General features: G+C 47.2%; 1 protein-coding gene and 1 long non-coding RNA gene across 18 annotated transcripts in view; one reads left to right on the top strand and one right to left on the bottom strand.

Moving 5' to 3' along the window:
• Positions 1-25,140, bottom strand: part of ACOX1 (acyl-CoA oxidase 1) — a 28,337-nt gene extending 3,197 nt beyond the window's left edge. The window contains exons 1-14 of one of the 17 annotated variants that reach the window (XM_084982520.1): positions 24,953-25,140; positions 23,402-24,666; positions 19,252-21,384; positions 11,179-11,339; positions 8,907-9,014; positions 6,642-6,761; positions 6,380-6,495; positions 5,789-5,958; positions 4,212-4,374; positions 3,175-3,365; positions 2,425-2,604; positions 2,194-2,299; positions 1,919-2,062; positions 1,563-1,769 (exon numbers count right to left, since the gene is read on the bottom strand). In XM_084982520.1, the coding sequence (XP_084838646.1) occupies positions 1,563-1,769; positions 1,919-2,062; positions 2,194-2,299; positions 2,425-2,604; positions 3,175-3,365; positions 4,212-4,374; positions 5,789-5,958; positions 6,380-6,495; positions 6,642-6,761; positions 8,907-9,014; positions 11,179-11,339; positions 19,252-19,316 (1,731 nt within the window). In that variant the 5' untranslated portion in view covers positions 19,317-21,384; positions 23,402-24,666; positions 24,953-25,140. 17 annotated transcript variants of the gene reach the window in all.
• LOC146398009 (uncharacterized) lies at positions 15,199-18,745 on the top strand. Its single transcript, XR_014820840.1, has 2 exons — positions 15,199-15,986; positions 16,561-18,745. It is a non-coding gene; the product is annotated as an uncharacterized LOC146398009 (long non-coding RNA).
• Positions 25,141-25,178: the final 38 nt, after the last annotated feature.

The raw sequence follows: 25,178 nt of genomic DNA, 5'->3' as shown, positions 1-25,178 counted from the left end.
GCACTGTTGGGGGGAATGTAAGCTGGTACAGCCACTGTGGAGGTCGGTATGGAGGTACCTTAGACATCTATACATACAACTACCATATGACCCAGCCACCCCACTCTTGGGCACCTATCCGGACAAAACTTTCCTTGAAAAAGACACGTGCACCCGCATGTTCACTGCAGCACTATTCACAATAGCTGAGACGTGGAAACAACCCAAATGTCCATCGACAGACGATTGGATTAGGAAGATGTGCTATAGATACACAACGGAATACTACTCGGCTATAAGAAAGAACAAAATAAGGCCATTTGCAGCAACATGGATGGAACTAGAGACTCTCATACTGAGTGAAGTAAGTCAGAAAGACAAAGACAAATACCATATGATATCACTTCTATCTGGAATCTAATACACGCACAAATGCACCTTTCCACAGAAAAGAAAATCATGGACTTGGAGAATAAACTTGTGGTTCCAAGGGGGAGGGGGAGGGAGTGGGGTGGATTGGGAGCTTGGGGTTCACAGATGCACACTGCTGCCTTTGGAATGGATTAGCACTGAGATCCTGCTGTGTAGCCCTGGGAACTATGTCTAGTCACTTATGCTGGAGCGTGATAATGTGAGAAAAAAGTATGTACACGTGTATGTGTAACTGGGTCACCTTGCTGTACAGTAGAAAAAAAAAAAACTGTATTGGGGAAATAACTTTTAAAAATATAATAATAGAAAAGAAAAGAAAAGAAAAAAAAAAAAAAGAGTTCCTGCTGGGGCGCAGTGGGTTAATGGAGACGCTTGGTTTGATCCTTGGCCCAGTGCTGTGGGTTAAGGATCCTGTGTTGCTGCAGTTGTGGTGTAGGCTGCAGCTCCAGCTTGGATTTGATCCCTGGCCCAGGAACATCCATAGGCTATGGTGGGGGTGGGGGTGGGGGAGTGAAACAGAAAACAAATAAACAAATGAATAAAATTATCTGATAGCTTGGATTTGTTTCCAAATAACCCTCAGCTGGGAGGTTCAGAGGAAAGGCCACTGGCCAGGAGCAGAGAGTTGTTAGAACACAGCAAAGAGGACACGGAGACGCACTGCAGGATTCGATTTGCGTCTGTGTTTGAAAATTCTCAACTGCTGTTCAACAGCCAAGGAAATGAAAACCAGCACCGAGCAGGAACGACCTGCTCCCTTAAGACTCTGTTGCTCAAATAACGTGACTGTTTGAAACGGTCATAAAAGCTTTCAAAGATCAATTGCTCTCAGAGGTCTTTCCTGCCTCAATATTTATTTACTTATTTATCTTTAGTCTTTTTAGGGCCACACCGCGGCATATGGAGGTTCCCAGGCTGGGGCTCAAATCGGCGCTACAGCTGCCGGCCCGCACCCCAGCCACAGCAGCGTGTCTGCAGCCAACCACCCCTCATCGCCAGGTCCTTGACCCGCTGAGGGCGGCGAGGGAGCAAACCCGCATCCTCACGGTTACCAGTCGGGTTCATTACCGCGGAGCCAGGATGGGAACTCCCTGCCTTAACATCTAAATGAAGGACTTTAAAAAGGGTGAAAAGCTGTTTTTGCTTTTTACCTCCGTTTTGTTTAGCGGGGATTTCTTGGCCCATTCAAACATGTTTTCATACACATTCCCGTCATAGCGGCCAAGCACGGAGCCCAGGGTCACATCCTGAAAATCAAATGCGTCAACCAGAGCAACGGCTTCAGGGCGAATGGCCATCAGTAATTCCTTCACACGCTCGTTCACGTGGGTGACTTGAGACTCTGTCATGATGCTCCCCTAAAAGGAACAAACGAGCAAACGTATACATCACACAGGTACGGACCCCGACACGTCTATACAGGTCTATAAACACATGTGCACGAGTAAACCGCACTTGTCTACAAAACAATTTTAAAGAAAAAGACTGAAACTCAGAAAACACGGACCTGAAGAAAATCCCCTGAGTTCTGACTGATTCCATACAGAGCATAGAGGAGACACAGGTTCCTTAAGACAGCGTGGATGGACCTCTCCTGAATCTGGTGGAGTTTTTCGGCAAAGAGCTTGACGACCACGTAGTGGCAATGTGCCTAGGTGAAAAGAAACACCGGAGTGTCCTAATCCGTGAAAAAGATTCAAAAGAGATAAGGGTTTCTGCACGAAGGACACCGGGTGGGTGGTGGAGGGGGCGGCGTGGGGGGAGAACCATCGCTGCGCTCACCTCACTGGCTCGGACGAGGTCAATGGAAGTTAGGTTCCACGCTGCCTCCTTGCTCTTCCTGTGACTCATTTCAGTTTGAAGGTTTTTCGCAGCAATTTCTACTAGTCTGTTAAAAAGGAAAGGAACCAGAGCTCGAGGAAGCAGTGGATCACAGGTGCCTTCCTCGTCTGTTCAGGCCCCGGGTCGCAGAGGCCCCCACGGCTGCCTGGTGCAGCTTGAGGGTGTGCTCACCTGGAGGCACGCAGTCTATAGGCTTCGATCAGGCTGTCAGGGCTGTTGATATCCGCCACGGTCGGCCAGGCTGCCACCTGCTGAGGCTGGATGCGCTGGCTGGGCAGGTCATTCAGGTAGGACACCATGCCACACACCAACTTGCCTGAGTGCACCTGGTTGTAACTTTTCATCAGGAACCTACGAGTCACCAGGACACATGCCTTCAGTAACTATGCGTCTCAGGAAGCAGTAAGAAACAAACCCCGGGAATGAGCTGGCACTCTGTGACAGGTGATTTTTACTCGTCTGACCACCAGATAAAAACCATGGGTCGGGATGGAAGGCCAAGTGACACCTTTCATGAACAAACATAATACAAAGAGAAAACATGGGGCCAGGAACCAATGAAAGGGACTCACACATTTTTTCCTCTTTTTCTTTTTAGGGCCGCATCTGTGGCATATGCAAGTTCCCAGGCTAGGGCTAGAAGTGGAGCGGCAGCTGCCGGCCTACCCCACAGCCACAGCCACGCCAGATCCGAGCTGGGTCTGCAGCTTATATCACAGCTCACGGCAATGCTGGAACCTTCACCCACTGAGTGAGGCCAGGGATTGAACCTGTGTCCTCACGGATACTGGTCGGGTTCATTTCCGTTGAGCCACAACAGGAACTCCTCAAACATTCTTTTTTTAAATTTTATTCCACTTTTGCTTTTGCTTTTTCTCTTCGAACACTCTCGAGAAGAGAGTCCACGACTCCAAGTCTCACCTGGCCGTCTGCAGCATCATGACAGTGTTTTCTCCCTCGAAGGTGCAGGTTGGGGTGAAGTTGACATAGATATTTGGAAGTCCACTGCAGTGAGAATAGCCGTGCCCGCCACACGCCATCCGACAAGCTTCGATGGCAGCATTAGCCGTCCAGGATGTGAAAGCCTTCAACCCCGCGGTGAGGGCGTGAAGCTAACGGGGAAGCACAGAGCCATCGGAACCTCGCTGGTGCTGCCCCCCGTGTTCCAGGGACAAACCCTCACCCTCACTTGACAGCACCGGCCACTTTCAAAACCCCCGCCGTGTGTGTAAACTGAAAAGCATGGCCATCTAATTGGCCGGAATTAATAACACTCCCTTCTGAACTGTTGTACTTGGCGAAAAACGCATCACTTAGGTTCCCCTGATTAACAGGTGACCAACACGGTACAGGAATTTTGAAACTGAAAAACTCACACATGTTCACATGTGACCCACTCTCAACCAGAAAAATGTCTCCTAACTTTTGAGAACATATGGATTCATCCTCTCTTTTTTGGCCACACTGTGGCACAAGGATGTTCCCAGGCCAGGGATCAAACCAGGGCCACACAGTGACGATGCCAGATCCTTAACCTGCTGCACCTCCAGAGAACTCCCGAGAATACATCAATCCCCCCCCCCCCTTTTTTGGGTCTTTTTGCCTTTTCTAGGGCTGCTCCCATGGCATATGGAGATTCCCAGGCTGGGGGTCAAATCGGAGCTGTAGCCACCAGCCTACGCCAGAGCCACAGCAACTCAGGATCCGAGCCACATCTGCAACCTACACCACAGCTCACGGCAACACTGGATCCTCAACCCACTGAGCAAGACCAGGGATCGAACCTGCAACCTCATGGTTCCTAGTTGGATTCATTAACCACTGTGCCACGACGGGAACTCCAAATACATCGATTCTTCTCAAGCCATCCCAAAACTTAGTTTTCTTTGGACATAATCCAACAGGCAAATACAAGCCAGAAGGGAGCCCGCAGCGAGCGAAACTGGACACGTACATACCTCAGGTAGGCCGCTCAGGTCCCCCTGGCGGATGTTTTCATTAATGCGGTGATAGGTCTCTTTTATATATGCGCCAACAAACTGGAAGGCATAGGCAGTGGCCAGGAAGGGAAAGAGTTTATACTGCTGGGTTTGATAATCCAAAATCTGTGGTTCTGGTTCACTAACGTATATTAAAAAAGGAAAAAAAAAAAAAGTCAAACACCTATACAGAGCTCACTATGTGCCAAGTTCCAGTCGAAGCATTTGATAGATTAATTTATCTAATCCTCATAAAGACCCCGTGAGCTAGTTTTTATGACCCCGTTTTACAGCTGGGGAAAATGGGAGGTTAAGAACCTGCCCAAGGGAGTTCCCCTTGTGGCTCAGTGGGTTAAGAACCTGCCTGGTATTCATGAGGATGTGGGTTCAAGCCCTGCCCTTGCTCAGGGGGTTAGGGATCCAGCATTGCCGCAAGCTGTGGCACAGGTCGCACATGTGGCTTGGACCCCACATTGCTGTGGCAGGGGCCGGCTGCTGCAGTTCCGATTCAACACCTAGCCTGGGAACTTCCATGACGCAGGTACAGCCCTAAACAGAAAAAGAAGCTGCCCAAGGTCACCGAGCTAATACGTGGCAGACCCTTGATTTACATCCAAGCTATCTGCCTACCAGGCTCTGCACCGGCTCGTCGGACCGCCTTAGGCGGACAGAGTATTCTGGCTGCAGCTCCCGTCTGCTCAGTCTTTCCAGTCTTACTGAGGAAACTGTATTTCACAGCAACACCCAAAACCAGTGTTTGTTAACTCCACAGCAGGAAGGCAACGTTAAAGGGTCTAGATGGTCGAATAAACTACGTTTAGCCCACAATCTGATAAGACCCAATGCACTGACTTAAACAGCTGAAGTCTAAGGAGGTCTGCTCTTACCAATTTCTTTATTCCTTCTTTAAACGTGAAAAGCTTATCAAGGAGTCATGCCCAAGTGAAAGGCAGCAGTGAGAATAAACTAAGTCCACAGCCACAACAGGGAAGCAAGTTTAATGCTGCTTTTGCCAAACCCAGTTTGTACTTGTTAGTAGCAATTAGAATCGTCCCACTGCCTTCAGTGTTTTGAAAATTTCATTTACAGAGCTCAAGCAATGTTACTGTTTTTCTTAGAAGGTTAAAAGTAACAGTAAGGTGGAGTTCCCGTCACGGCACAGCGGAAATGAATCCGACTAGGACTATGACGCTGCGGGTTCGATCCCTGGCCTTGCTCAGTGGGTTAAGGATCTGGCATTGCTGTGGCTGTGGTGTAGGCTGGCAGATGCAGCTCTGATTAGACCCCTAGCCTGGGAACCTCCATATGCCGTGGGTGCGGCCCTAAAAAATAAAAAAGAGAAGAAAAAAAGAAAAAAAAGAAGTAATGATAGGGTGGGTACTCTCGTCCTTCCACTTAAGGGAAGCCTCGATTCCAAGGAGCAGACCCAGTACACCGCTGCCCCAGCTCATTGTGTAGCAAGTGCACCTCCTGTGCACTACGTCTGGGAGTTTGGCTCCTTGGACAGGGTCAAGGCCAGGTGTCTGTACCGGGACCGTCCCAGACTCCACTCTTACTCTGGCCTGAGTTCAGACTGGTGCCTCACGGCGCTGTAGCGGATGGCGATGGTGCACGCCTTCGACAGACACCGGGCGGCCTCGCCCACGAGGAAGGACCTGATGAACACCATGGTGCCGTAGGTCAGCTTGTTACTCAGGGGCTTCACATACGTGCCATCTGGCTTCACCTGGAAAAAGAAGAGGAGATGGGCGCTGCCTTCAGTTAAACCCAAAGAGCCGTGCAGGCCAGGGCTTCTCCAAGCGGGGCCCCAGAAAAGCGTCAGCATCAGCGGGAAACTTGCTTGGAAATCTCAGTCCCCACCCAGACCCACGAAATCAGACTCTGGGGGCCAAGCAATCAAGGGCTTAGCCGGCCCTCCGGGTGAGTCTAATGCAGGGTGAAGCTGGAGGCCCCCTGGTTCTGAAAGCCAAAGCATGCTCCTCCTATGGGCCTGCGGCTTGTGACTTCATGGTCACAATGAAAGCGGTATCCGAAGTAAAAGTTTGTCATTACCTTCTAAAAAACAGACCTCTCTAACCCCGTGATTACCAAGAGCCACTGAGACCACCATGTCTGCCTGCTTGGTCCTGTATTCTGTCTAAATATACCTGGGCATACTTCATCAGCATGTTTTCTCTGGGAATACGGTAATTGTCCATCTTCAGGTAGCCATTATCCATCTCATCATAGCCGAATTTGGGGCCAATGTCCCCGACGGTAATACCTACCACAGAGGCAAGGCAAGTCACAAGGTGTTTATGTGCTGGAATTCCTGGCTCCCCTCCTCCTCTTTTCTTACGTATTATACTTTTTGCAGAAGAAAGTGCCTGCTTTGATTTTCCATCTCAACATCAGAGGAACAGTTCTAACCTGGTAAAGGCTTATGGGTCCCCTGTTCCCGGATAGGGACAATGAAGGCATGCAGTCCATAGCACTTCCCCTGGGTGATGAGCTGGGCCAGTACTATCGCGTGATTTGAGGTCTTCCCGACTGCAGCACCAAAGAGAACAGGAAAGGGCAGTGAGCAAACGTTCTTACACTTTCTTTCTTTGCTTTTTAGGGCGGAACCCACGGCATATGGAAGTTCCCATGCTAGGGGTCGAATCAGAGCTACAGCGGCCGGCCTATACCAGGGCCACAGCAATACCAGATTTAAGCCACATCCTTAACCCACTGAGCGAGGCCAGGGATCGAACCCGTGTCTGTATGGATTCTACCTGGGTCCGATACGGCTGAGTCCCAACTGACCTCCATCCTTACACTTTCAAGGATAGAAACCAAAGAGGCCAAGTGCACGTAAGGTCTAACAGCAGAATCCCCCAACAAAGGGTCCCTGGAGGGCTCTTCTGTGGCAGTGCCACAGCTAGTTTTTAGAAGAAAATCCACTGAAACTGATAATTATAAAAATGTACTGAATTTTGGCAAAGCAATCCTTCATTTTTTTAAATACACAGAGAACAAATTTTTATTGATATAATTAACCTAACGCTGTGTAAGTTTAAGATGTATATATAGCGTGTACATTTGATAGCAATCCTTCATTTAAAAAATAGACCAGCTTTGGGAGCTCCTGCTGTGAGACAGTGGGTTAAGAATCTGACTGTAGGAGTTCCCGTTGTGGCAGAGTGGTTAACGAATCCAACTAGGAACCATGAGGTTGCGGGTTCGATCCCTGGCCTCGCTCTGTGGGTTAAGGATCTGGCATTGCCATGAGCTGTGGTGTAGGTTGCAGACGCAGCTTGGATTCTGCGTTGCTGTGGCTGTGGTGTAGGCTGGTGGCTACGGCTCCGATTCGACCCCTAGCCTGGGAATCTCCATATGCCGAGGAAGCGGCCCTAGAAAAGGCCAAAAAAAAAAAAAAAAAAAAAAAAAAAAAAAAAGGAAAAGAACCTGACTGCAGCGGCTCGGGTCTCTGCAGAGGCACGAGTTGCCGCAGGGGGTTTGATCCCTGGCCTGGAAACTATCATATGCTGCAGGTGTGGCCAAAAAATAAAAGATAGCTTTTCTTTTTTCATTCATTTATATAAAGAAATTTATAAATTTATTTAGGATAACCAAAAGAACAGTAATTTAAATTGCTTCCCTTCTCTTCCTTAGGGGCTTTCCAAAACAGTAGCCACTAGCCAGATGTTTTTATTTGCATTTAAATTAATTATAATTAAGTAAAATAAAAGATCTAGTCTCTCAGCCAGCTAGCCACATTTCGAGTGCTCAACAGCTACAAGTGGCTAGTGATTCCCACACTGAACAGCAAAGACAGAGACTATTCCAACACCACATGGGATACTGCTGCTTTAAGAGTTCTGGTCGGCACATTCAGAAATATTTACCTTCTTTGGCATGCTAGTTTTTTTCTCATCAAAATGTAGCATCACATATTAAAACATATAATGTGAGAAAACAAAATCCTTCAACCACAAATGCCATCTGAAATAGATCCTAAAACAATAACTCAGAGAAGAGAGAAAAAAAAATAAAACATGAACTCAGAATAGAAGTCGGGTTAACTAAATTTCACGTCAAAATCATTCATAAGAGGAGTTCCCTTCATGGCTCAGTGGTTAGTGAACCCGACTAGGAACCATGAGGTTGCAGGTTCAATCCGTGGCCTCACTCAGTGGGTTAAGGATCCAGCACTGCCGTGAGCTGTGGTGTAGGTCGCAGACGTGGCTTGGATCCTGTGTTGCTGTGATGCAGACTGGCAGCTGTAGCTCTGATTCGACCCCTAGCCTGGGAACTTCCATATGCTGTGGGTGTGGCCCTAAAAAGGAAAAAAACAAAAACCTACTCCTAAGGAAAATTTGAAAACTCAAATGCTTTTCAATATGGCAATAACAAGACAGGGAACGCTAATTACTTTTCAGTGGTGACCATGGCACCATGGTAACTCATGTGAATGTTCAGATGAAAACCTAAGAGAAGCAGAATCAGACAGCTGCCTTTTCTGTGCTTTGTCAAAATGTATTAATATCGATAACATGCACCACAAGAGAATGTGAAACAGCTTAGACGAGTTTAAGCCTTAAGAGCTTCTTCTCTATTTCAAAAATATATTGTCGTATCAGCTCTACCTTCTAGTCACAAACTTACAGTAAATCTTCGAAACACTGAAAAACTGTTAGAAAATTCACTTACGTCCACCAGGCCACCACTTGATGGAAGTCACAGTAGGGCTATTGAGAATGAACTCCTCGGTTGCAGGGTCATAAGTGGCTGTGGTTTCCAAGCCTCGAAGATGAGTTCCTGAGGAAACGAATGACATCTGCTTTAGACAGAATATGGGAAAAATAGGTACGGGGTGAAAAAAATTCCCTGTCCAGGCCTTTAAAGTTCTAGTGTCTCCAGAGGAACAGAATCGAAGAACGAAACATCGGTGGGTGAGCTACAAATGGTTGACAACCAAGAGTCCTTCTTCTGCTTCCATCGGACAGCAAGGCGAAACCACCACTGCCAAGCAGGTTCCACTTCTGCTCCCGACTGAGCGCACCCCTGCGGCAGCGGATGCGTCACGTCTCTTTAGAGCAACCAAAAGAAAACGCCAAGGCAGCTTACGATCACAGTTTCAGAAGATGACAGGATATGAATTTAACAGAGGTGCTCCCTGTCCTTTCAAAGGCGTCTTTAAGTTGTTAATGTGCCAATTTCAACTCATCTGTGCTGTGTCTACCACACCAATTCGAGGGTGTGGAATTCTCCATTAGAACAAAGAATGAGGTGCACCTGACAGGAAGGCACGCCAGCTGAAGTTCTCCTAAGCTGAGAAGTTATTTCAGAATGAATGCCAGCAAGAGCTTCAAAAGTGACAACTGTTCCACGGAGAAGGCCTGGAGCAGTGACTTTTTTTATTTCTGAAAGTCCGACACTGGGGCCTGAGTTTGGCCTGCGGCCTCCCCCCGCGAGGCCTTAATGTGTCCTGGATGGTTCCTGTTTTCATGTTTCCTGGAGATGGATTCCTGTTTTAAATCGTAATACAAATGTGCCAAAATTCTTTGAAAAGAGGTACAGAGAAATGTCCCAAAGGACACTCTCCCGAACAGTACTATCTTGAAACCAATGTCGAGAACCCTTTCTCAAGCGGCTTTGATAAAGCCAGATCTCACTGAACCCTTAAGGCTGACTCCCAGCCTTCCCCGGCAGAGGAGTCAAAGAATCAGACACCGAGACTCGTTTCTCCAAGAAAGAAACTTTTACAGAAAACAAGGTAGCATGTATATATAAATCACATCTGTGCTCATTGTATATATGTATGTATATATATATACATACATTTTTTTTTGGTCTTTTTGCTTTTTCTAGGGCCGCTTCCATGGCATGTGGAGGTTCCCAGGCTAGGGGTCTAATTGGAGCTGTTGCTGCCAGCCTACGCCAGAGCCACAGCAACGCGGGATCCGAGCCGCGTCTGCGACCTACACCACAGCTCACGGAAACACCGGATCCTTAACCCACTGAGCGAGGCCAGGGATCGAACCTGAAACCTCATGGTTCCTAGTCGGATTTGTTAACCACTGAGCCATGACGGGAACTCCGGAAAACAAGGTAGTATAGTAAACAAAATCAAATAGTGTTCCGCTCTGATTCTTTGGAAAATCCTGCAAAACAACATTCGGCACCAAAGCTGAAAGCCGTATTGGTGATCAAGTTAAGATGAAAATGTATAGAAAGAATTAAGGAGCAAGCGGCAAAGGTCCACCAGACCAGCTCTTCTGAAACCTCTGGGTAGGAAAGAAGAAGCTGGAAGTGAATGCACGGCAAACACAGACACCAGCCAAACCAGCCACGACCTCCAGCGGCATCCAGTCCATGGGCGAAGGCGGGTGGGGGATGGAAAGCCCAAGGCGGCACACCCTGGGTGCGGCCACAACCGCCTGCAAGTAGAGCTCGTCCTGTTTTTCCTCCACGCTGATCGAGCCACCTGCGGGACTGCACCCACCTGAGTGAATCAAGGCACAAATAACTCGAGGGACAAAATGCCAGACTGTGGCTGCAGAAGCCACTCGTTTCGCAAGTCAAAGGGCATGAACGCTACTGATCTGTGCTCGTTCCCTAGGCTGTCATAGCAAAGGTGATCAGACAGGAGTGGAGAGAGAGAGGTGGGTTCAAAGTCTATCTGCGCACCAATTCCATACACCGTCAGTGAGCTTGAAAAACCAGACCTGTAATTCCTGACCTGCTGAAGGGGAACCATGACCGAGGGAGCTGTGACAACATCTTTAATTTCCACGGACCAGAGCCGTCTATGCCGAGACTTGTGTGTGAGAAAACCCTGGGCCCTGCAGCAAGATCCCATTTGGACAGATCTTACACAGCACGTGGAGAGGCCACTGCTGACACGCGGGGGGCCACGCCATGCACACTAAGCTTGCAGAGCCCCCGCCCCGACCCAGAAGGTAGACTGAATGCATCGTACCATGACCCATCTCTGTCTGAGCATAAGTGCCAATGATCTTGAAGTTCCAGGCGGGCATGAAGAAGCGTTCCTGCTGTTCCTCAGTTGCCTGGTGAAGCAAGGTGGGCAGGAACATGCCCACGTGCAGATCCAGAGGCCCAGGATGTCCTCGCTGCACAAAGCTTCAAAGAAATACCAAGGACGGGCATTTGAGAGAGGAGTCATCAGGTGTGAGAGAAACAGCAACGTGAACAAACAGAGCGAGGGGAGGAGGGAAGTAACACCTCCTGCGAGCATGAATCAGTCGGGGGGACTTTCATCCCGGACGGGAGCACTGCCCCTTTCTGTATTACTTCACGACTCTTGGCAATTTCCAGGTTTCTTACATTGCTAAGAAGTATAGTCTAATACTGCTCATCTCTAAAATAATTAATTTTGGCAGAGACGGGCTTCCGACTCCAAAGCCTGTGCGGCACGAAGCCACACGGGCGAGGCAGAGGAGTCCAGCCTTGCAATTAAAGCAAAGAAAATAAAAAATGTGTAGAGGCTGGATGGAATGAAGAATTCAACTGATTTACTCTTGGAGTTCCCGCTGTAGCGCAGCACTAACAAATCTGACTAGCATCCATGAGGAAGCAGGTTCGATCCCTGGCCTCGCTCAGTGGGTGAAGGATCTGGCGCTGGCTGTGAGCTGTAGTGCAGGTTGCAGACGTGGCTTGGATCTGGCATTGCTGTGGCTGTGGTGGTGTAGGCTGGCACCTACAGCTCCGATTTGACCCCTAGCCTGGGAACTTCTACATGGCGTGGGTGCGGCCCTAAAAAGACAAAAAGAAACAAAGAAATAAATGATTTACTCCAATGAAAAACGGAGACAGTAGTTCTCTCAGCAGAAACTTTTTCCAGATTCTGATTTAAATAATGCTCCTGGGCTGGAAACTTTTCTGTTTGTCCTCAAAACATCCAGCGATAATCCACATTCCTCACATAACTGTGGTCATTTCATTCAGATCCCTGGCAAAGATCGAGCTACACCTACTGCTGAAACAATACAAAAACTGACAGTGCTCTTCATCCAAATAATTTCAGAAATCAAAAGATGTGACTTTTTAGTAAAGAACATAATATTTACAAACGACATATTCATAACAAGCTCTCCATAACAATTACAGGGCAATTATCACTAATCAGGAGGAACAGGATAGTTGTCTATTTATTTATTTTGTCTTTTTGTTTTTCCTCGAGCCCCTCCCGCGGCATATGGAGGTTCCCAGGCTAGGGGTCTAATTACAGCTGCAGCCACCGGCCTACACCAGAGCCACAGCAACTCAGGATCCGAGCCGCGTCTGCAACCTCACGGCAACGCCGGATCCTTCACCCACTGGGCAAGGTTAGGGATCGAACCTGCAACCTCATGGTTCCTAGTCGGATTCGTTAACCCCTGCGCCACGACGGGAACTCCAGCTGTAGCTCAATTTGACCCCTCGGCTGGGAACCTCCATATGCTGTGTGTGTGGCCCTAAAAAGACAATAAAAAAAAAAATTGCAGGTGCTTTAGGCTTTTTTTGGTGAATGTATTTATTTATTTATTTAGGCCTCAGCGTATAGTGGCTGGATGTGGGCTCTAGGGCCCTCCTAGAGCAGGGATCAAACCTGGGCTGTAGTGGTGAAAGTGCTGCGTCCTAACCACAATACCACCAGGGAACTCCCATGAACTGATTTCTAAATTTCTAAATATGGGAATAGTTCCATATGGGATTTTATTTAACTTTCAGCTCTAAATTAATCAATTCTATACCGCTCTTCGTTGGCTCTTTAATTATCTTAGAAATGAGGGTGGGGGAAGGGCTGGGGGGTTTGAGATGGAAATGCTACAGAATCGGGTTGTGATGATCACTGTACAACTATAAATGTAATAAAATCCATTAATTAAAAAAAAAAAAAAAGAAGCCTGAACATTTCAATTTCAAAAGCCCTCCGTCTGTTCCACTTAAGAAGGAGAACAGTCAGGGCAGAGAGCTCCGGGAGGGCTGATCTGTGCCGTCTTCCCATGAGGGTGTCGGGGGAGTGGGCTGTGCTTTCAGCGAGCCAGCCACACACGCAAAAAATCATAGAATGCATGAATAATGGCCTTGTTTTACAAAGAAACGAAAGCTGAGACGAGTGAAGGGTCTTCGGGGCAAAGGGATAACGGCAAAACGCGGGCAAGGATCTCTGGCCAAATCCGTCTTCCAGCGCAACCTGGGCTGAGGACAGTGGGGAGGACACCAGGAAGACGTGCCAAAACCCGCAGCGAGACTTGGAAGCATCCAAGCAGAAATCCTGCAAGATGTCACCACGGCACAAACTAGGTGAAAGGTCCACGAGACATCTCCATGCTCTCGGTGTGACCTCCTGTGAATCCGGAATCATTTTCACAAAAAAAAAAAAGCTTAAGAAAATAGTCGACATTCCCGGAAAAACACATTCCTGGGATGAGGCAATACCTTTCACTCACACACAGGAATGTCGACTGTCCTGTTTTTAAAAGAGTGGTCCAGAGGGAGAAAAATAAATGTGTGCCCAGGACTCAACCACTTTCAGCGCTGAGACGCCACCTGCCACTACTAGAAAACCAAGCACTTCCTGGTGAAGGAGAAGCGGCTTGGAAGCTCCCTCCAGACTCGAGGGCAGGTGGCATGGTGTGCTGCATCAGGAATAAGGGTGGACGCCAAGGGTCGCCCCCGAGCCTCTCAGCAGGGCAGGGGGAAAACAACTATAATCAGACACTGTTCTGAAACTGAAACGTGTTCGGGAGAAAAAAAACATCTCCTTTGACTCGGATAAGGATTATTCAGAAGTGGATGAAATGCAGGAGTTCCCGTCGTGGCTCAGTGGTTAACGAATCCGACTAGGAACCATGAGGTTGCAGGTTCGTTCCCTGGCCTTGCTCAGTGGGTTAAGGATCCGGCATTGCTGTGAGCTGTGGGGTAGGTCGCAGACGCGGCTCAGATCCTGCGTTGCTGTGGCTCTGGTGTAGGCCGGCAGCTATAGCTTCGATTGGACCCCTAGCCTGGGAACCTCCATATGGCACAGGAGCAGCCCAAGAAATGGCAAAAAGACAAAAAAAAAAAAAAAAAAAAAAAGTGGATGAAATGCAGAAATATTACAAGGAGAAAGTGACCTGGATAGTTTGACTCATATCAAGTATGTGTTGTCATCTTTATCATAACAAAGATATTATTTTACAATAATTTTAAAGTTGCAAGGCACCAACATTTTATTTTTATTTATTTTTTTGTCTTTTTGCTATTTCTTTGGGCCGCTCCCGTGGCATATGGAGGTTCCCAGGCTAGGGGTCTAATCAGAGCCATAGCCACCAGCCTACGCCAGAGCCACAGCAACGCAGGATCCGAGCCAAGTCTGCAACCTACACCACAGCTCACGGCAAGGCCGGATCGTTAACCCACTGAGCAAGGGCAGGGACTGAACCCACAACCTCATGGTTCCTAGTTGGATTCGTTAACCACTGAGCCACGATGGGAACTCCACCAACATTTTACTTCATAAAGAGTTAGAGTCAATTCTTTAAAAACTGTTAACACCAAAAGGCCCTCCCAGTCTCTCCTACAGGATTCGGGGCTGGGATGGCTGGCAGTCAAATCTGAGGACACAATAGTTAGGTTAATAACATACAGGGGGAGTTCCTGTGGTGGCACAGTGGAAACGTATACGACTAGGAACCATGAGGCTGTGGGTTCAATCCCTGGCCTCGCTCAGTGGGTTACAAATCTGGTATTGCCGTGAGCTGTGGTGTAAGTTGCAGATGCCACTTGGATCCTGTGTTGCTGTGGCTGTGGCATAGGCTGGCGGCTCCAGCTCTGATTTGACCCCTAGCCTGGGAACCTCCATATGCTGTCGGTGCAGCCCTAAAAAGAAAAAAAAAAAAAAAAAGTAATATATGGGAAAGGAAGAATTCAAAAATAGTATCTCCATGGACAGTATGATTATAATCCTAGGAAATCAATAACAAAAGAAAGCATTAGTGATAAATGAATTGAGAAAAGCTGTAGGCTATAAGGAAAAAAAATCACTTCATTCTTACTCATTAGAATCATTCAGAGAAAAACCCCAGTAAAGAAAAAGGTGATTTATAATAGCAACAAAATATTTAAAAAATTTAAGTAATTTAGTTCAGGATATTAAAGACTGAATTAGAAAAAATATATTTAATAGGATGAATAAAAGATATGAATAACAGGAAAGAGTGCTAATCCTTGGCTGAGAGGACTAAGTAAAATTAATCCTTCCTAAGAAAATACAGGGAGTTAATGTAACACAGGTTTTAAATTCCTATAGAATACGTTTTAGAACTTGGCAAACTGAGATCAGAACTTATCTGGAAGAATAACATGCAAGAACACTGAATACATATATCTTGAAATACAACATGGTAGGCTTATCCTATCAGATTTTAAAATCTTTTTTTTTTATCTTAAGAAGCAATACTGAGCCAAAGTTTACGACGCTAGGAGAAAAGCAAATCAACATATTTCAAGTTCCAGAAATTAATTGAAACTATTATAAAACCCTAAGATGAACCAGAAAGAACTAAACAAGGGGAAAGACCTACTGGCTGATAAACATAAAAACAGGATGGGATTCACTCATTATACCCAAGTCAAAGCATTAAACACAAATCAAACAAAAACGAAAAAAGGAATAAAATAGAAGATAATTATCCCAGATATGGGAAGAAGGAAATTTATCTCCACCCAGAGAAGAACGCAAACCTTTTTTTTTTTTTATTTTTTTTAAAGCACCTGCAGCATATGGAGGTTCCCAGGCTAGGGGTCGAATTGGAACTGTAGTCACTGGCTTACACCACAACCACAGCCACATGGGATCCGAGCCCCGTCTGCGACCTACACCACAGCTCAGGACAACGCCGGATCCTTAACCCAGAGTGAGGCCAGAGATCAAACCCAAGTCCTCACGGATTCTAGTCGGGTTTTACTACCGCTGAGCCACAAGCGAAACTCCAAGGATGCAGAGGCAACAGGAAAAATATTGGAAGGATGTAACACAACCTCATGAGATCAACATGCAGATTCCATGTATTCAGTACTCAAAGGAGAAAAACCTCAATTATCCACGGGATGTGCAAGCAGTAAACCAAAACCTGGAACACCCAGGCTCACTAGCAAGGGAAAATTAAAACTTTAACTCTTAGGGAAACCAATCCGACTGGCATTCAGGAGGATGAGGGTTCGATCCCTGGCCTTGCTCAGGGGGTCGGGGACCCAGTGTTGCTGTGCACTGTGCTGTAGGTTGCAGATGTGGCTCGGATCCCGCGTGGCTGTGGCTGTGGCCAGCAGCTGTAGCTCCAACTCCACCCCTAGCCTGGGAACTTCCACATGCCACGAGTGCGGCCTGAAAGAGCAAAAACCAAACCCAACCCAAACAAAAAAACTCCATAAACTTTTAACTCTTAGATATATATTAAAACGGCAAAAAACTAGTAATTGTGTTGATGGGGCTGTGGAGACACAAGTACACTAATAAATTGCTTAAATACGCCCCAACTTGCTCTATGTCTTCCATGGCGCAACACAAAGCTGTCAGGTGCTCAATCCCTTCAAGCGCATTCATTTCTGAGAAAGAGCGTCCAAAGGCACGGCCCGGAAACAGAGTTTTCGTAAAGAAGTCTGGACTCTCATTACCAACAGCGGGGAAACTGGAACACCCAGGGAGCAAGTCAGTCTCACGGGAAGGTCAAGAGGGAAGCGAATCGCTCTGGGACCAAGGGGCTGGGAGTCTGCTGGAGGGACGCGGCAGTGACACACCGGGAGAGGAAGGTGAGTGACTCTGGGCATCAAGCTCACCACTTAGTTTTCAAGGTTCCAAGGAAGGAAGGTGCACTCTTTCCTGTGTCGATGTTACGTGATGGGAATTTGCAAAGGGACTATGCCACCTTCAAGGATGATACGCAGGTACCAACTAAGCTCTATTCTCCTTCATAATTGTAATAAGAATGGTAACAACAAAAGAAAAGGCAAGAAGAATCCCTATTCAGCAGCCAGGGCTTGAAACCACTGGATCCTTGTGAAGACCAAACGTACCACCCGCTTTGTGACCTGGAGAAGCAAGGTCAGGATGGGCAATGCTGCACCACGTTCCAGACTGTCCCCGGAGCACCGGAACCCCAGGGAGAAGGCGCCCTCCTGGGCCCAGGCCTCTGCCTCTGAGGCTCACAGACCCACAGACCCACAGACCAGAAGTGTGTTGGGACTTAGAGACAAGTGTGTACTTAGAGGAGAGACCACATATTCCAGAGGGAAGAGCGGAAACTGGTGACCTAGACTTTCTGCAGGTGGTTGAATGTTAAGATTCCGGAGGATCCTGGAATAAAGCTGAGCAAAGCGGCCACCAAGTTCCATCCAAGTCTGTGAGAACATTTTAGAGAATTATTGTTGACCCATTAAGGTTTCAAAGTCTCAGCACTTAAAATAGTCAAATCTTCCTCCTGGACCAGTTGCCTTTGGCCTTGAACTACTTTTTATATAGTCTGTGTAACATGACAGCAGCACAGGATGCAAATTAACGAACCCACTGACTGGCTTCCCCGGAAAAGAGCAGCAGTCAGCGAGGCACCGCCAGTACGAACTGACAAAGTTCTGGCAAGCAACGAGCCCGAATTTTAAAACTTCCTCCCCTAAGTAAACCACAGAGATTAAGACAAAGCTGGTTCCAACACAACCTTGTCTCAATCTCTGTGATTTACTTAGTGTGAAAACTAGAAAAAAGAAGGGAAGGAAAACTAACAAACACAAACTCGCCCTGAGCCAAGACCGTCGTCCAATATCCTGGGCTCCTCAAACCCGCCAGGTTCGAGCCTTCCTTTTCTCCTCTCTTCCCTCAGGTACAGATTTGGAACGTACTTTATCAACAGGGACAGAAAGATCAGACCCACAAAAGGTACACCCTTTAGGCTCATTTAGTCTCAGCAGTGTTTACACATCTTACGCCTCCTGCAAACAGCATGATTGTGAAAAGTCAAATCGATGCAAGGCCAACACTAAAACCGAGGGTTTCTGTGCCACGAAGCGAATTCAAGATTACAAAACACCCCACACTCTCCAAGAGAGGGAGATTTTATGACCCCTCAGGCCTGTCGTGTCCTTACGGGTCAGCCTGAAGCGGTCCCGGCTGTTTGGCAGTGTCCTACAAGCACATCAGTGACCAGAATCTGCTGTGCCCACGGGTGTCATGATAAAGCACAGCCTTAAACCGATTCACAAGTCAGAAGGCACCGCATCCCACACACAAAAGCAGCTTTCCTGCCGTCTGCATCCTTCTCTCACCCCTGTCTTTACATTCCTTGGTTTACATAACACAAGCATCGTGGTAATTTGGAACGAGACCGCGCAGCTCAGATTCAAGACCCTCCAATCTGTCCAGGGCCTCGTCTGTGCAAACAAACCCAAACCCAAAACTTTCTGAAAAGGGCCAGGTTTTGGGGACCCACATAACCAAGAATTACGGGTAACACAAAGCCCATGGCCGTGTATAGAAAAATGTCTAAGAAAAAAAATGAAGAGAATCGGGGACTTTTTTCCCGAATCACCTCGCCACCTTGCTAGTGGGACTAAGACACCTCACTGCTCTAACCCTCTGCCCAGTAAACTCCACATCTTCGACTTCATGAAAGCCAAGAGGCAGCGCCTGGATGTTGCTGGGTCATGAACCCGCTTAAGAACTTCCAACCGAGTCCTTCATCAATCAGACACCAACACAACTGGGAGCTCTGTGCCACTTCCAACCCCATCTTCCCAAAATGCTCGACGCCCATTTCTGCGGGTGTATCCAACAATGGGAAGAGGCTTCACAAAAATAACAAGGGCAGACGTTTCAGGCCAGAGTCTTGAACCAGTGTCTGAGCAGATGAGCTATGAGAAAACGAGAGGCTGGATTTTATTTTAAGATTTAACAGTTTAAAAACAAAATCCCAAACGGAAAAAAAAAAAAAAAAAAAAAAGAAAAATCGAAACGCCAGGAGTCATTTGTTAATTGAGGTCCTGAGGTGGGTAACCCACTGACCCTCCAACGCGGACTAACCGTGGCCCAGCTCCGTCTGGGCGTAGGTGCCAATGATCTCCAGTCGTTTGGACGGAGGCAGCCATTTCTCCCTCTGAGCAGTGGTGCCCTGGCTCAGCAAGGTAGGAATAAACATGGAGTAATTGAGGCCCACAGGTTCCACAAAATTGACCAAATGCAGTCTACAGGAGAGAAGAAAAAAGCATCTCAGCCTTACGCCAGAAACTGCATTCTACCACCATTCTTGGCAGACGGCCGGGCCCTCGGGGGAAAGGTCAGGAAAACTTAACCCCCCTGCTTCGGAAATTCAGAGCAACAGTCACCATTTTTACTGTCTCACAAGCCAACAGCAGAAGCTAGTGGTATCTCCTCTCCTCGTAGTCATTTCGGGACCAGAATTCTGAATTTTACACTTAGTCCAGGAAGCAAATCTACTCATGTTGTAGCCTCAAAAGGCCTTGTTTACGGATTTGTGGGTATTATCTGTTGGTTCGATTTTGGCGAGTGTGCGCTTGTTTTTGCTTTATTTTCAGGGTTTACTTATTTTGGAAATCAAAGGGGACTCCATAGAACACTTACGTGTTGAGCTGTTAACGAAATGTCCTCCAGAAGAAAAACTTACACTATCTCCCCCTAGTAAAGGGACCCGATGTCCAGGACGGTAGAGACACACCCTCCAGCACCAAGGCACCAAGGCCTCAAGGCCTCCAAAGCTTACAGCTGAGTGAGCGGGCAATGGGGGCACATGAAAAACCTGTCACAGTCTGAAAATTCTTCCAGGTTACGAGAACTCTAATCACGATGAAGTCAGTTCTCAACGATTTTCTTCTAAAACAGAACATGTGAAGTGGTTAGCAGAGGTGACACATGCACTATTCGGTCTTGGCAATGCCGTGCCACAGGTTTTCCAGGGCTCTGCCCTGGTGCATCTAGCTATGTAAAGAGCTTGAGTACAAAACAACTACCATCCAACTGACCCTCGCAACTTTTCAAGGGCTGGCGGAGCAGCAGTGTCGCCACCGGCCTATCCTGGCCTGCACAACGAGCAGAGCATGAACGGAGGGAAAGGGGGACAGGCGGACAGGCTGCCCACTCCCTCTGGGGGAGGCCCTGAAGCCATTCCACCACCTTTCAAGGATGCTGGGGACAGACTCAAACATCCAAGGAACACCTGGACTAGCCGACATCAAAAATGCTTTTTAGGACCTCCCACTGTGACACAATGGGCTCGGCGGGAGTGTCTGGGGAGCCACTGCGATGCGGGTTTGATCCCCGACCAGGCACAATGGGCTGGGGATCCGGTGTTGCCGAAGCTCAGGTCGCAAATGTGGCTCCGATCTGATCCCTGGCCCCTGGCAACTCCATGTGCCTCAGGGGGCCAAAAATGACACACACCCCCCACCCCCAAAAAAGCTTTTAAACCCTGAGGCTCTGTAATTTTTACATAAATATCAAATGTTAATTTACACTAAAAGGAGAGAATGAGGGGAAAGGTGGTGGAGGAACGAAGAGATGAGTCGGCTTCCAAGTAATTCTGATCAGCAGCAACTTCCTGCTGTGCTACAGACACACAACCACACTTCTGCAAAACACACCCTTCTCACTGAAGCGGGATAAAGAGGGAACAAATGCAGAAACCAGTCCCTCAAAGGCAAGAGCACCACAGCCCTCCCTAAAAGGCATGTTTTACTAACAGAGGAAAGAACTTGCAAGAACTTCTGAGAAACAGAAGCAGTAATTCAGGTGCTAAAAACAGGGGCAATATAAGACACTCTTATTCCCTCAAGGCAACTGAGGAGGCTCTGCAGTGATAAAAATGATGTTGACACAAAATCTCTCTAGGAAACTGAGAGCTTATGTGACACAAAAACCATCAAATACTTCCAAGATTTTTTTTTTTTTTTTTTTTAGAGGCTACTTGAAAGTCAATTCAAGAATAGAATCTGAGGTCTTTGTTTTTTTTCTTTCGTTTGTCTTTTTAGGGCCACACCCATGGCATATGGAGGTTCCCAGGCTAGGAGCCAAATCGGAGCTGTAGCTGCCAGCCTACGCCACAGCCACAGCAACGCCAGATCGAGGCCACACCTGCAACCTACATCACAACTCACGGCAACGCCTGATCCTCAACCCACTGAGCGAGGCCAGGGATCCAACCTGCGTCTTCAGGATGCTAGTCGATTTGTTTCTGCTGAGCCAGGATGGGAACTCCTGAGCTCTCGTTTTTAAGTTATGTCTAATCCCTCTTCAAGATGCTTTTCAAGGAACGGGCTTTAAAAACCTAAGAAGGACTTGGCTGTACAGCAGAAATGATCACAGCCTTGTAAATTAACTATACTTCAATAGAACTTTAAACAAAAAGCAAGGAGTTCCTGTCGTGGCGCAGTGGTTAACGAATCCGACTAGGAGCCATGAGGTTGAGGGTTCGATCCCTGGCCTTGCTCAGTGGGTTAAGGATCCGGCCCTGCCGTGAGCTGTGGTGTGGGTCGTCGCAGACGCGGCTCGGATCCTGCGTTGCTGGGGCTGTGGTGTAGGCCGGTGGCTACAGCTCCTATTAGACCCCTACCCTGGGAACCTCCATGTGCCACAGGAGCGGCCCTGGAAAAAAGCAAAAAGACAAAATAAATAAATAAATAAATAAAATTTTAAGTTACTTTTAAGGCTACTTCACTTTTTTTCATAGCAGACAGTACAGTTAAAAGACAAAATTACAGACAAGGAGACTAGGAAACGTTTACATTCTGCAAAGAGCAATCTTATTTTCCCGAGGGATGGAGAGGAGGGTTCTTTCACGGCTTGAGTTGAGAAATTTCAAAGTACTTTACAAATATGTTAGCCTATTTCAAAATTTTCTCATGAGGGGAGTTCCCGTCATGGCTCAGTGGAAACGAATCCGACTAGTATCCACGAGGACACAGGTTCGATCCTTGGTCTCACTCAGTGGGTTGGGGATCAGGCGCTGCCGTGAGCTGTGGTGTAGAGTTGAAGTCGAGGCCTGGATCCTGCATTGCTACGGTGGTGGTGTAGGCCGGCAGCTACAGCTCTGATTGGACCCCATCCTGGAACCTCCAGGTGCCGCAGGTACAGCCCTAAAAAGACAAAAAAAAAAAAAAAAAAAAAAAAAGAAAGAAAGAAACAAAGAAATCTGGTGCCTATCTCACTATTTATGGTCTATCACAGTTAACTCTGTTAGTGACCCATGAAACCCGGGCATGAGGGACAATTGATAGTGTTGGGGAATTGCAAAGACTAATTTGCAATCCCTTTCTCTAATAAAGTGACCTCCCTGTCCTATCTCAGAAATACTGGAGAGATGTCAAAGGGTATGCCAAAGTTACTCCCCAAGCAGAAAGGGCTGTGTCATAAAAAACGATAAAGAAAACAACTGGCTGGTGTCCAGTGATCTTTAACTTACATAAAGGACCTTGTTCTGTTGGGACTTCACTGGAGTCTGGTTACACATCAGGAACCACCAAGGTTATAAAATCTTCCAACCACCCTCTGAAACACACTGCATTCACCATACAAAAGTCAAACCAACCCAACCACCTCTTCCGTGCTGTTTTAAGGGAAGAATTAAATCATACTAACGAGATGACAAACCCAACTCAGGTAAATCAGAAACAGAAGCTAGGAGTTATTCCACCTCGATAGCCTCACAGCCAGGGGTTACAAACTTGAAAAATTAAAAAAAAAAAAAAAAAAAAAAGAGCATTTGGAAGTTGCTAAGTACTCTGATTTAGGCTATCGAAAATAAATTAACCATGTTTTTATAACCAAAATGGAAAGGAGTTCTGAGTGTGATCCTAAGGGTCAAAGTAAATCATTTCCTCTTGAAAATAATAACCCGATGGAGTTAAAAATAATTAGATACCAAATGTATTAAAGGCAGCAGTAAAAAGGAATAATGACTATTGCTACAAAAAGGCAGAACCTGTACCATGTTCCACTTTTCTTGGCTCTTAAATAAGTACCATTCACATTATTTACTCTTTGCCTTTTTTTTAGGGCCACACCTGAGGCGTATGGAGGTTCCCAGGCTAGGGGTTGAGCTATAGCTGCTGGTCTACACCACAGCCACAGCAACGCCAGATCGGAGCCTTGTCCATGACCCACACCACAGCTCATGGCAATGCCGGATCATTAACCCACTGATCAAGGCCAGGGATCAAACCCAGGTCCTCACAGATCCTAGTCAGGTTCATTACCGCTGGGCCACAACGGGAACTCCTCATTTGCTCTTTATTGATGAAAATAGTGGAGTTCTAAAATGTAGAAACCTAAAACCTAATATGTAGGAACCTAAAACAGGAACAAACAAAAACTGTTAAGAGATGTTATAGGCCAAAGGAATCTTGTACTAGGTTCCTATAATTATACTGTTTAAAGACAAACAAAAAAAAGTTTGTGTTTTCTTTCTAATGAAAAAAACACAACCAAAAGCAGATGGTCTGAAAAAAGGTCAGTTTTCAAGAGTAGGACCAAGGCATGTTTTATGAGGTGTCTATTCACTCACATAAGAGCCATTTAAACACCGTTACCAGATTAAAAAATGCTGAATCCTTATATCCATTCTGAGGTTTGACTCAAGTTCTTTTTCATCCATCCCTATTTTCCATTATTAAACTCAAGAGCTACACTATCATGTGAAAATACAATCTGTTATTGCTCTAAAATATTTAAATGTTTGGTCTTTGCAGCTGAGAAAAAAAATTCCTTCCCAATTTAGCTTCTAGATTCAGCAGGCCTCCTTCTTACAAACAGCAAAGTCATTCTGCATTTAAATCACTCAAAATTGACACACGTGGACAGAATTTGTATGATTCTTGAAATCCTATTACAGCATCTCCATTATAAGCTTTGTACAAATGTCATCCACTGAAAAGGCTTAAATGTAAGCGGAAACCTTATTTCTCATACTTACAACTTTAAAGTGGTGTGAAAATATGCCAATTTGAGTCTTCAAACGCCAAACAAGAGAAAAAGGACACCACAGATTGTGGCTTTAGTTTGGGCTTGGGCACTTGATGTAAACTAAGACACACGTACCTTTTTTTGGGGGGGGGGGTCTTTTTTGTCTTTTTAGCGCCACACCAGCTGCATATGGAAGTTCCCAGGCTAGAGGTCAAATTCGAGCAGCAGCTGCAGACCTGCAACAGCTCACTGCAACTCCTGATCCTTAACCCACTCAGGGAGGCCAGGGGTCCAACCTGCATCCTCAGGGATACTAGTCGGGTTAGTTACCTCGGATCCTCCACGGGAAAGCTCCGCATACCTACTTTTTAAACCACAGGATTTCATCTGGGTCTGCGAGGCCAAACTCCCTTATCTTCTTCACCGTGGTGGCGCTCTTCTTAACAGCCACCTCGTAACGCTGGCTTCGACTGAGGAAGTTCAGGTCCTCATGCTGCAGGTCTGGGTCACTCAGAATCATGTTTTCTGGAAAAGAATGATAGGGTATCAAGAGAAACACAGATTCAAGGCTCTGTTACAGCTCCCCGGATCACAGCAGGTTTCGGACTTACGGGTACAGATCCCCTCTCAGGATGGGCGATTCCCCCGCCACAAGCATCTCTAAAAGTGTGGGGAGGGGGTTTCCCGGTTCCCCTAAAGCTGAGCCGGAGGTTGCGGCCTACGCCTCACAGCCGCTCTGACTCCTCCCGGTGGGAGTCTCAAGCTTTGCTCCGGGAAGGGCGGGGAGGGAGGCCCGGCCCGCCGTCCTCACCGATCTCTCGGCGGCGCCGGGTATTCTCTGGACTGCCGTCCAGGACGTGTGTGAGCAGCTCCGGGTTGAAGCTGGCGGCGGCTCGCTCCTTCTGTAGGTCCTGGTTCATGGTGACAGCCAGCAGAGGCAGCGGAGGTCGGGGAGGCGGCGGAGACAGCAGCAGCGAGGGCAGCACCAGCGGGTTATCTGCACCTCCAGCGCGGCGCCAGCCCTAAGGGCCGCCCAG

This window comes from Sus scrofa, chromosome 12 (assembly GCF_054392235.1).
Source record: "Sus scrofa isolate SSC_HxYL_T2T_F1_AM1 chromosome 12, Sscrofa_HxYL_maternal_Yorkshire_Landrace_v2.0, whole genome shotgun sequence".
Classification (NCBI taxonomy): Eukaryota; Metazoa; Chordata; class Mammalia; order Artiodactyla; family Suidae; genus Sus; species Sus scrofa.
The sequence above is the reverse complement of the archived record's forward strand: the minus strand, read 5'-3'. Positions and strand labels throughout refer to the sequence as shown.